The following is a 12686-nucleotide window of genomic DNA, read 5'->3' as shown; positions in this document are numbered from 1 at the left end:
GAAGAAACTACTGAGACCAAAACCATTTTTTGTACCAGGCTGTAAACATGTTTATGTCTGCTCTAAATTTGGACATTTTAACATGAGCTCCTATGGGAATGTGCTCTGTTTTTAGAGCCAGTCTCAAGTGGCCAGTCAAGAAAGTGCAGCTTTTTCTTCTTCCAGGTGGAGCTTCATCTGAGGTTTGACACAGCATTTTCTTGGTAACACAAAATCCAGCCACTAGAGGCAGCAAGGACACCAATTCCAGGTAAACAAAGGCAGGAATGTGCAAACACAGAAAGGAATTGGGAGGGGGGTCAAGCACTCGTCCCTACAAGAGTCGCCTCCACAGCCCTGAGGCCGCGCCCACCAACACTGACCACGACCTTTACTTCAGACCCATCTTATTTGGGGCATAAAACCTGACACACTTTGTATGAAGATCCTGGTAAGTTCCTATACGTCTTCATGGCTCCAGCAGATGGAACACGTGTTAAATATGTCACACCGTCCTCCGGGTGCACATTCTTATTGTTATTAGATCCTGTTTGCACGTTTTCCCAGGTTAGCTGACTTAGATTGCTAAACAAATCAACAACGAACAGGATAGCAGGTTATCAGTTTATTCATTCATTCTTCTGCACCTCACTGCTAATTTCATCAATCTTTATTGAACACTAGTTGGGTTTTTTTTCTTTTATGTTCCCATTTCCTGCTTCCTTTGTTTTCCACTTGGTTTCGTTTCCTTTCCTTTCCTGTTGCCTATGATGAACACTTAGCTTGCGCTCCATGTGCTGCTATTATCACCTCAGCGTGGAGACATCTATTAAGAAAACTCATGTGCAACAATATGCAGATTCCTCCATTTGCACAGATCATAAACTCCTGCAGGCCTTCTGCTGGATCATCATCACCGTCATCATCATCACCATTGCGTCCATCAGGAGGCGGTCGCTGCCGGCAGCGAGTGCCACATCGCAGGAAGTTCATTTGTGCTCCGTTTCACTTTGTGTTCATTAGTTTTCACCTGTGGTGCAAGAAGTCAGTGAAGGCATCGCTGGAAGTCTGCAGGCGTGTGTGATGTCATCCGGATATGTAACTGAGCAGAAGTACTGGTGGGAGCGCTGTTTCACCAAAACATCAAGAGCACGGAAATCATTTGGAGGCATTTTTTAATTAAGAAAATTGTGTGTGTGCAGTTGCTGAATACATGCACACACACAAACAAATCTGAGATCTTTCATTTTATTGCTTGAAAAATGAGACTGAAAACAAACTTTATATTTTAGCTGAGTTTATATTTACAGTCCATCCAGAAAGTATTCGTAGCGCTATACATCACACTGACAAAGTGAGGAACCTTGGGGTAATCTTTGATCTTACATTGTCCTTTGACCTCCACATTAGAAACATTACGAGGACTGTTTTCTTCTATTTGTTAAATGTAGCGAAGATTCATCCCATCCTGTCTATGGCTGATGCTGAGACCCTGATTCATGCGTTTGTCTCTTCTAGATTGGACTACTGCAATGTTCTCTTTTCTGGTTTACTGCAGTCCAGCATTAGGGGTCTCCAATTGGTTCAAAATGCTGTTGCCAGACTTTTGACTCAAGGGAGAAAGTTTACATATTTTGACATCTCTTCACTGGCTTCCTGTCTCTGTGACATCAGATTTTAAGGTTCTGTTACTGGCTTTTAAAATTGCTCATGGACTAGCACCTCCCTATCTGGCTGATCTGGTCAAACCCTACGTACTGGCTCGGGCCCTGCACTCGCAGGGTGCAGGACTTTTGTGTGTTCCCAGAGTGAATAAAAAGTCTGCCGGTCACAGGGCTTTCTCCTACCATGCCCCAGCTCTGTGGAATGATCTCCCGGCACATATACGGCAGTCGGATAATGTGGAGACTTTTAAATCGAGACTGAAAACCCATTTGTTTTCCTTGTTTTTTCATTAATTTTATTGAGTTGTTATGTGTTTTTATTCTTGTGCTCTTTTATGTTTTGTCTTTTTATTGTGTTTTTATTTATTTATTTTTTTCACTTCAATTTTTTTCTGTTTTCGGTATTGTGTTGTGTAAAGCATCTTCAGACGATCTCATCGTGAGTTAGCGCTATGGAAATTATTAAATTTGAATTTGCTTCAATTTTTCAATATTTTATGTTACATCCTTTTTCCCCAAAATGGATGGAATTATTTTTTTTCTCAACATTCTTCACACAATACACCATAATGACAATGTGAAAAAGGTTTTTGAGATTTTTGCAAATTTATTAAAAATAAAAAACTAAAAAATAACATTTTGAACATTTCTAATAACCTGCATAATTTTGTTGAAATAATTATTGCACACTTTCTGTAAATCCTATAAACTTCATTTCACTTCTCAAATATCACTGTGTTTGTCTGCTATATGATATATTTAACTGAAATTGTTGATCCAAACAACCAATGATTTATAAAGGAAAATCATGGAAATCATCGGGGTGCCCAAACTATTACATACAACTGTACGTTAAGTATTCACAGTCTTTGCCATGAAGCTCAAAGACATCCTGGATGAAAACCTGCTCCAGAGCGCTCTTGACCTCAGACTGGGGTGACGGTTCATCTTTCAGCAGGACAATGACCCTAAGCACAAGATATCAAAGGAGTGGCTTCAAGACAACTCTGTGAATGTCTCTGAGTGGCCCAGCCAGAGCCCAGACCTGAATCCAATTGAACATCTCTGGAGAGATATGAAAATGGCTGTGCACTGGTCAGATGGCAGCTCCATCCAACCTGATGGAGCTTGAGAGGTGCTGCAAAGAGGATTGGACCAAACTGCCCAAAGATAGGTGCACCAAACTTGTGGCATCATATTCAAGAAGACTTGACGCTGTATTTGCTGCCAAAGGTGCATCAACAAAGTATTGAACAAAGGCTGTAAATACTTATGAATGTGTGATTTCTTCATTTTTATTTTTAATAAATTTGCATTAATTAAAAAAAAATTGTCATTATGGGGTCCTGTGAGTAGAGGTTTGAGGGCAAAAATTTTTTTTTTGTCCATTTTGGAATAAAGCTGTACCATAAAATGTGGAAAAAGTGTAGCGCTGTGAAAACTTTCTGGATTCACTGTACATTTACACGATCATCTGTGCTGTTCTGGCACAAATTAATGACATAATATAAAGAAACAGAACGTGCTTGTGTGCGAGCCGAAAAGGTGAACAAGAGAAATAAAACAGCAGAAAGCGACTGCAGCTCCACGTCCAAACTCAGGATATTTAAGATGCCATTAAGACAAACCAAAGTATCAGTAACAATCAGAAATATTCATTAGCATTCATGGAGATAGTGAACATTTTATTCACAGTCCAAACCATCAAGTGCTTCAATTTAAATCAATCAATCAATCAATCAATCAATCAATCAGTAAAAGGAAATTGAGACTGGTGCATGGATTTTGTGTTGCACATGAGAAAATATTTTGAGGTCTCAGATACAACAACAGCCGGCTAAATATCTAGAAGTAATATTCATTTATAGCTGCAGAATTGATGGCTGCATAATGGACCTGCAGCCACCAAACACTATCTCTCATTCCAATTACTCCACACCAAATTAAACACCCGTATTTTCACACAGCATTAAGGAATATTAATTAATCTGTCAGGAGATGGAAGCACAACCGAAGTTGACGCCTCAATTGTAAATAGCAAAAATACCTGTAACATGTATGCTGCGATAATAATAGGACCAATATTATTGAGGTAATTCACATATAGGTACAAATGTACAATAAAATTGGGCCAGATTCTCAGAAGCCAGAATTCGACTCTGGGAGTCAGTGACACAACAGCAGCCAGGAATAGTGGGTACCCAAAAATATATGTAACCCTTGTCCCACGTAGCTGTAGTTATGGGATCGGGCCTGAGTTCGTTAATTAAACCGTTTTACGTTTTATTACCCTGTAAGATACCTCCCTTTAACTTTCACTAAATCTTGAACTCCAAATTTTTCTACAACATTAATAAGGACACTGTACCACAGTACTTTGAATACAAAACCCTTGTACAGGCAATTTATTTACATCCTTTGAAGGGACAAAACAATAATTTGGTTAAAGTAAAATTAGCATAAACAAAAATAAACATGTTATAACCAAAAACTGTGTAAGTTGAATGGAGGTTTCTGTGTTCCAAGTTTTTTTTCTCGTTAGTAACCCACAACAAAACAAAACAACTTTTACCCTTTATATGAAAGGACATTTACTTCCGGGTCTTAACCTACTACAATATACAATGACCTGTCTTTCTTTAAAACCAAGGAAACGAAAATTACTCTTTAACCTGGTTTAGCACCATAAGACATGAAAGAAAAAAAACTCAATAACCTCCTATCCTCAGGGTACCCACACACACACACACTCTCCTTACTCAAAAGTTGCAGGCCTGAGCTGAAGCTAGGGTGCGATGGAGCCTAAAACTTTTTTGGCCACTTCACCCTGACCCAAGCAGAGCAAAAAAAAACGCACGTGCAGTTCAGTGGATTTACTTAATACTCACGAATCCCGAATGAATTTATAGGGAAGCTAACAGTCACCAAGGCAATGGCAGTAAGAGCAAAGCATCGAGTTCCAGGAACCACCGGAGCTGTCGGGACCTCAGGAACCACCAGGAAGGAGGAACACGAAACAGCACCAGGACAAACAGCAGAGTCCATCCACTGGGAAGACTGGGACAACCGCTCCAAACCTCTCTCTCCACGTCTCCTTTAAGCAAATTAACTCAGCTGAGTCACAATACCAACACTTATTTCGTGATGAAATACGTGAACTCTGTTTCAACTAGCAAGCATTTCAATACTACCGGAACAGTATGGTATCAAGGCAAATGTTCATGGTATGCTACGCTAATTAGCAGACCGCTAACCAACACCACACATGAATTATCACTATAACTGTTCGTTACAACACAGAACGAATGGCACACGGTTTTTCTTTACCTTTAAGTTACAAACAAGTTATTATCAGGCCCACGAATAGTCGACCGTGCAGATAAAACCTGAAGCACGCTCTGTTACACCGATTGACTCTTTTCCTCTCACCCTCAGGACTTCTGGCAAACTACACTCTGGCTCACGTCACTTGTTCTGCCCCCTTTTTCCAGGAAACATCTTGGGATTGGCTGTTACTTCAGTAAAATCCAATAGCAATACTTAAAACAAACTGACTGACATTAAATTGTTAACAGGTTAGATTGCACAGACTTTTTGCTCAAACAAACTCATATTCTCCTAAGTTCGGGATTTTAAAGGACCATGGCACATTTTAGAAATGTGTAGCTTAACTTTTAAACAGTACATATGTCATTTATTCAAATGTATCTAATGCACCTTCTAACCAGTTTTAATATCATGAACTTTTGGTGTATCCTACAACTATTTACATATGTTACTGATTTTATATACTGTAGTCAGTGACTTTAGACAGGGCTACACCCTCCCCCTTCTGAATGTGTAGATGTCCTCATCACACTTTTCCTCACTTCGACATGTGCTCTTTCGTTTGTTCCCTGACATCCTTTTGGACGTTCTAGGATTCTGTCTCAGTTCAGGGCCAGTTTGATCTGGTGGGTTTAGCTTGAGTTGAATGACCATACCATGATGCATTATGGTCACTGGCTCACTAGATGGGTAACCAGGTTTGTCATAGGTCAATCTAATGGCTGGTTTTGGTTCTCTCTGAGATCTTCGGACAGCGGAGGACTTTTCACTCCCATTTCTTGTACTTTTAACTGATCTTTCACTTCTGACTTGGGTTGAAAAGGGTGAGCTTGCTCTCCCTTCTAAAACCTGATCTTCTACCGAATCATAATTTGTCTCTTGGGCATCAGAATCCATCACAGCAGATGTATCATCTATGAAAGATCCTTCACTCTCTGATTCTATAACTGGTTGAATTTCCTCCTCTCCAGAGCCTTCACTGTCTTCTCCAGAGCTTTCCTCCTCTTCAGAACTTCCACGGTTCTCAGTCTCTTGTGACTCTTGCTTTGGTGATGCGTTTTGTTTCCTGACCTCATCCACAACAAAACCTTGAGGATTCTGGACAGTATCAAATTCTGTATCTGTTGACACAGTGTCACTTTCTTCAACTGGATCAGTAAGCTTAGTTCTTGGACATGGCCGGGGATGTTGTGATCTGGTGACAGGTCTCTGAGTCGTTCCTGCAACATCTGGGGGGTTAGACATCCTGACCAAGTAACCTATGGGCAATAGATGGTCTCGATGCAAAGTTTTGACTATTCCTGGACCATGTTCTGGTTTAACCTTGTACACTGGCAGGTTAGACAATTTCTCCGCAACAACATACGGTGTCGATTTCCAGCGATCTTGTAACTTATGCTTGCCTTTTTGTCCAACATTCTGAATGAGGACTCTGTCACCTTTCTCCAAAGGTAAATCTCTCACTCGATGGTCATAGTAGGCTTTGTTTCGCAGATTACTTTTGGTAGCGGCATCAGATGCCAATTGGTATGCTTTCTGTAACTCTTTCCTCATTCTGGCAACGTATTGCTGGTAGGAGGATTCACTTTCACCATTTGGTGAAATTCCAAAACAGATGTCAATGGGGAGCCTTGCTTCTCTTCCAAACATGAGACAATATGGTGAGTATCCAGTGGCATCATTTTTTGTACAATTGTACGCATGTACCAGATAGGTGATATGCTGACTCCAACATTGTTTCTGTACTGTGTCCAAAGTACCAAGCATTGCCAGGAGAGTTCGATTGAATCTTTCTGGTTGTGCGTCACCTTGAGGATGGTAGGGAGAAGTTCGTGACTTTCGTACTCCCAGCATGGACAAAAGCTCCTTGATAAGTCGACTCTCAAAGTCTCTGCCCTGATCAGAGTGTATCCGTGCAGGCAGACCGTAGTGCACAAAATACTTTTCCCACAGTACTTTTGCAACGGTGACAGCTCTTTGGTCCTTGGTTGGAAATGCCTGTGCATACCGTGTGTAGTGATCAGTCACTACTAACACATTAGCAACGCCTTTGAAATCTGGCTCTATCTGTAGAAAGTCAATACAGACTAGATCCAAGGGGCCATTACTGGTTATTTGGCTCAAAGGCGCGGCACGCTGTGGGAGGGTCTTACGAGAAATACATCTCCCACAGGTTTGAATGTATTGTGCCACCTCAGCTGCCAGCCGAGGCCAGTAAAATCGGTCTTTGATCAGTTCAGTACTTCTCTCCACCCCCAGGTGTCCACATTCATCATGCAAGGATCTTAGCACCATAGGCCGGTATCTTCTTGGCAAGATGAGCTGTCTGATTGGTTTTCCACCTGGTCTTTCCTTTACTCTGTAGAGCAATCCATCCTTTGACTCCAGTTTGCGGCTTTCACGGAGAAGCAAAACAGTCTCAGGTGAGTCATTCTTAGAGCGACTCAAACCTTTATTGCTTTCGATTGCTCTCTTTAAGGGTCCAATGGTTGGGTCCATATCTTGTGAGGTCTGGAGGTCCTTTGAGCTCAGTTGGTCAAGAGTGGTTATACTGAGGTTGACTGGGAACACATACGCTTCAGGTATTACTGTAGCAGGAGCTCCTAACTGATCAACAAATCTGTCAGTTACAACTGCTTCATCTCTGTTACAGGCTCGTTTGCAAAGGATTTTAATGCCATCAGGTGGAACATTAATCCATTCTTTGTCCTCTTCTGGTGCATACTGTCGAGACAGCAAGTCCGCATCGATGTTATGTCGACCAGGGCGATACTGGATGCTGAAATCGTATGTGGCTAACGCAGCGAGCCAACGATGCCCAACTGCGCTGAGCTTTGCTGAGGTCAACACATACGTTAATGGGTTGTTGTCAGTTCTTACAATAAACTTTGCACCGTACAAGTAATCATGGAATTTGTCCACAACTGCCCACTTTAGTGCCAAAAATTCCAGTTGGTGGACTGGGTAGTTGTGCTCTGAGTCTTTAAGCTTCCGACTTGCAAAAGCTACTGGCCTAAGTCCCTCAGAGTACTCCTGGTTCAGGACAGCACCAAGGCCATTCATACTGGCATCCACATGCAGGATATACGGTTTTGTTGGATCGGCAAAGGCCAACACTGGGGCATTCGTCAAACATTCACGGATTCTCTCAAAAGCATGCTGACAGGCTGGTGTCCACCGTTCTCCAAAGGGCTCTGATGCTTTTAAATAAACTTTGTTTTGGCCCATGCTCTTCTTGGATTTGGGATCTTTCCAAGTGGGTTCATAACCTTTGGTGAGCTCGGAGAGGGGACGGACAATGGCAGAGTAGTTTGCAATAAACCTGCGGTAATAACTGCAAAATCCAAGGAATGACCTGAGAGGTTTCAAGTGAGTAGGTACTTTCCAGTGTTTCACCACTTCCACCTTTTCTGGATCAGTGGCTATACCATTCATGGAGACAATGTGGCCAATGTACGTCACTTGAGGCTGACAGAACTGACATTTGTCAATGGAAACTTTCAAACCAATCTCCTCTAATCTGTCCAACACCTTAAGGAGACGCCGCTCATGCTCTTCAAGCGTTTTGCCAAAAACGATGATATCATCCAAGTACACAATGACTTCCAGGAGATGCATGTCACCAACAGCTTTCTCCATCAAGCGTTGAAATGTTGCTGGGGCTCCAGTAATTCCCTGCGGCATGCGTTCAAACTGATAGAACCCGAGGGGACAAATGAATGCTGTCTTTTCTTTGTCCTCTTCGGCCATCTGTATCTGGTAGTAGCCACTACGCAGATCTAATACAGAGAACCATTTACTGCCAGATAAGGAGTCCAAGGCATCCTCAATGCGTGGCATTGTGTACTGGTCTGGGGTAGTGCGGTTATTGAGTGTTCTGTAATCAATACAGATTCTTATAGTCCCATTCTTTTTCCGCACTACAACAATTGGGGAAGCATAGGGGCTACGTGACTCTGTTATAATTCCAGCGGCCAGCAATTGTTGTATGTGCCGCCTCACATCGTCAATGTCTGCTGGGGCTACTCTTCTCGATCTTTCCCTGAACGGTCTGTTGTCATGCAGACGTATGTGGTGTTCGACTCCTTTGGCCAAACCAACATCCCACTCATGTAGTGAGAAAACGTTCCGCTTCTCCGCCAATTTCTGCCTGAGCCGGCTCTTCCACTCCTCGGGGATAGGGGAATCTCCAAAATCGAAAAGACTTGGATCTACCGCATCAGTTACGTAGTCGGATGGGTGGATCGCTGTAACTGTGTCAACAGTATACATTTCAGCCACAACAGTTCCCACTGGTAGGAAAGTTGTCTTTTTGGTCTCATTCTGAATGAGCACAGTGAAACTGTTACTGTCTATATCAACATCGGGAAGCACCCCGGGGTGAACCATCACACCGGCTGGGAGTGGCTGGGCAGTGGGAGCGTCAATCAATACCAAGTCTTTAGAGGGGGCTACATGTCTGTCTAATTTGCATGTTGCGTAATACTTTGCACCGGGAGGGATGGACAGCGGTTCGGGTCCTTTCCATTTGATCTGGCCCAGAACCTCCTCCTTTTCCAGCCTGTCTTTAACTAGCTCCTCTTGTTCTCTGACTGGAGCATATACAGACTGAATTCTCATTGAGTGAACAGCATTCTTATTGCTTTCTGTCTTCACAATTTCCCATAAACGACGAAACAGAGATGTATTGGTGCCAACAAGCACAGGTGTTTGCTGCGGGTGGTTGGGCTCACGACAAATCAATGCGAGTACTTCTACTTTCCCCGACACGCCAGTGATCTCCTCAGCAAACTCCATCTCTACCACGACATAACCTTTATAAGGAAACTCAGTGTCGGAGAGACCCCAGAGTCCCAGTCCAGAGAAAGGGACGATTGGAACCTCTGTCAAGTGCTCGTTATACCATCTTTCGAAGATGATAGTTACATTGGACCCACTATCAATGAGAGCGTCACAAGATGCATCATTCACTTTGATGGTATGAATGAATGATGGGCCCACAAGACCCTCAGGTAGGTCAGTGTCATTTTCTGGGACTTCAACCTTGCGAACCCTAGCCACACATTGCTCTTCTGCAGTGGGATCTGGCTTCCCTTTGGTGAGATCAGGTGCTCTTCGCACCGAACGTATAAGCTTACTTATGACTTTCTGGGGGTTCTCCGTCTCAGTACATCTCGTAGCTATATGACCATTTTCCCCACACCTATAACAGAAATATTCATCGCAGTCTTTGGGAGGGGTTTCTTTGGGCGGCGCTGACTTGTAACTGGGGGCTGATTGGTTTTGGCCGGACTGTGTCCGGTGTTCTCGCTGGGGTCCCGAGGTGTATTTCACCGCCATTACACTCATTTGGTTCTCTAGTGCTTTCACTTGTTTTCTTAGTGACTGTAGTTCACCCTGGGTCTCAGTTTTCCGTTTCTTTTTTTCTCTCTGACTCTGGCAAGGCCAATCGGACAGAGACTGAGGTTGTGAGTGATTTCTTTCCTCCAGCATCTCTCTCAACTCTTTAATCTGGGCTCGTAGTTCATCCTTAGAGACCGGGTCAGGTTCTTTCTCCTTTTCCATGTGTATGGTACGTACACGCTGATGGCGCGTAGGTGTAGTTTGACTTTGTCTAACTGACTGGCGATTTTCCTCTTCAATCACCTCTCGCAGCAGATTCAAAAATGTAGGGGGGTTATCTCTCCGCTCCCGTATTTTCAATTGAAGCAGCATGAGGTCTGAAATGGATCCTTTTATGAGCTGCTCTACTCGGGCTTTGTTAGCATCACTAGCAGATAACCCACCTCTCTGCACCACTTTGACAAGGGACCTCTCCAATCTTCGCAGGAAATCAGACATGCACTCACCAGGCTGTTGGTGGAGAGCCCTGAATAACAAATAGAGTTCCTCTCCTGACTCTGCTGTACCAAAAATGCTATCTATGGCCTCTATGTAGTCATGGGGACTAGCATCAGGTTGAGTCATACGCACTGCTTGAATGATCTCCATAGCGGGCCCTTTGAGACTTTCCAGTATTCGCCTTCGTTTCTCTTTATTAGAGCATTCACCTTCATCTACTAGAAGTGAGGCTTGCTCCAACCAGCTGTCTAGTGACTCTTCTCCAATAGGGGTGGGACTGATACCAGAAAATGTCCTTAAACGTCTGTAAGAGTGGTTGTCGGGCGGTTTGTTCGTTCTGACCATTATATCACCAACTGCACGGATGATGGCCTCAGGATTACTGTTCTCTTCTCTAACAGTGCTCAAACCCTGGATATCTTCTAAGGTTTTCCCTTCCTTCTGTAAAAATGCACGTAGCTTTTCTTCAAACTCATCCAACTGGGGCTCAGTATAATACACTGCTTTCCATCCACTTCCACCACTTATCGGCGTTATCTCTGGGGGAATCTTGGTGGGGTCTACCACTTCACGACATTCACATAACACCATTACAGACTGTAATGACGGGTTAAAATTTTTGCCCCTAACTACAACTTTTCCCAGGGCTTTGATAGTCTCTGCTGTTTCTTTTATCTCTTCTTTTGTTACACCTTCAGGCACTCCATATAACAGGAGGGCATGTCTTATGTCTACTGATTCTCCTTTACACCAATTAACCAACTCACTTTGGGATGGACTGCTCATTTGATTTGCCATCATTGCTATGGTTACTGTTCTTGCATCACGTTATAACTGTACTATCCTTGAAGTTGTTGGGTCCAGCTACTTTTGACAGAGAAATACTTTAATTTATTCTAATGAATCCCAGCGGTGCCTCCATTTATGTAACCCTTGTCCCACGTAGCTGTAGTTATGGGATCGGGCCTGAGTTCGTTAATTAAACCGTTTTACGTTTTATTACCCTGTAAGATACCTCCCTTTAACTTTCACTAAATCTTGAACTCCAAATTTTTCTACAACATTAATAAGGACACTGTACCACAGTACTTTGAATACAAAACCCTTGTACAGGCAATTTATTTACATCCTTTGAAGGGACAAAACAATAATTTGGTTAAAGTAAAATTAGCATAAACAAAAATAAACATGTTATAACCAAAAACTGTGTAAGTTGAATGGAGGTTTCTGTGTTCCAAGTTTTTTTTCTCGTTAGTAACCCACAACAAAACAAAACAACTTTTACCCTTTATATGAAAGGACATTTACTTCCGGGTCTTAACCTACTACAATATACAATGACCTGTCTTTCTTTAAAACCAAGGAAACGAAAATTACTCTTTAACCTGGTTTAGCACCATAAGACATGAAAGAAAAAAAACTCAATAACCTCCTATCCTCAGGGTACCCACACACACACACACTCTCCTTACTCAAAAGTTGCAGGCCTGAGCTGAAGCTAGGGTGCGATGGAGCCTAAAACTTTTTTGGCCACTTCACCCTGACCCAAGCAGAGCAAAAAAAAACGCACGTGCAGTTCAGTGGATTTACTTAATACTCACGAATCCCGAATGAATTTATAGGGAAGCTAACAGTCACCAAGGCAATGGCAGTAAGAGCAAAGCATCGAGTTCCAGGAACCACCGGAGCTGTCGGGACCTCAGGAACCACCAGGAAGGAGGAACACGAAACAGCACCAGGACAAACAGCAGAGTCCATCCACTGGGAAGACTGGGACAACCGCTCCAAACCTCTCTCTCCACGTCTCCTTTAAGCAAATTAACTCAGCTGAGTCACAATACCAACACTTATTTCGTGATGAAATACGTGAACTCT

The 12686-nt window shown here is 42.8% G+C and overlaps 1 protein-coding gene across 2 annotated transcripts; it reads right to left on the bottom strand.

Moving 5' to 3' along the window:
* Positions 1 to 3899: 3899 nt before the first annotated feature.
* On the bottom strand, positions 3900 to 6307 carry LOC117520939. 2 transcript variants are annotated; one of them, XM_034182280.1, is made up of 2 exons: positions 4971 to 6307; positions 3900 to 4737 (listed from the first exon to the last, which is right to left on the bottom strand). In XM_034182280.1, the coding sequence occupies exon 1, from the start codon at positions 6213 to 6215 to the stop codon at positions 5460 to 5462; it is 756 nt and encodes a 251-aa protein (XP_034038171.1). In that variant the 5' UTR covers positions 6216 to 6307; the 3' UTR covers positions 3900 to 4737; positions 4971 to 5459. The 2 variants fall into 2 exon arrangements, with proteins under 2 accessions (XP_034038171.1, XP_034038172.1); XM_034182281.1 differs by having other exon boundaries at positions 3900 to 4734.
* Positions 6308 to 12686: the final 6379 nt, after the last annotated feature.

The sequence above is a fragment of the Thalassophryne amazonica genome, chromosome 11, assembly GCF_902500255.1.
Source record: "Thalassophryne amazonica chromosome 11, fThaAma1.1, whole genome shotgun sequence".
Taxonomy (NCBI): Eukaryota; Metazoa; Chordata; class Actinopteri; order Batrachoidiformes; family Batrachoididae; genus Thalassophryne; species Thalassophryne amazonica.
Note: the sequence above shows the minus strand (reverse complement) of the source record. Positions and strands in the feature narration are given on the sequence as shown.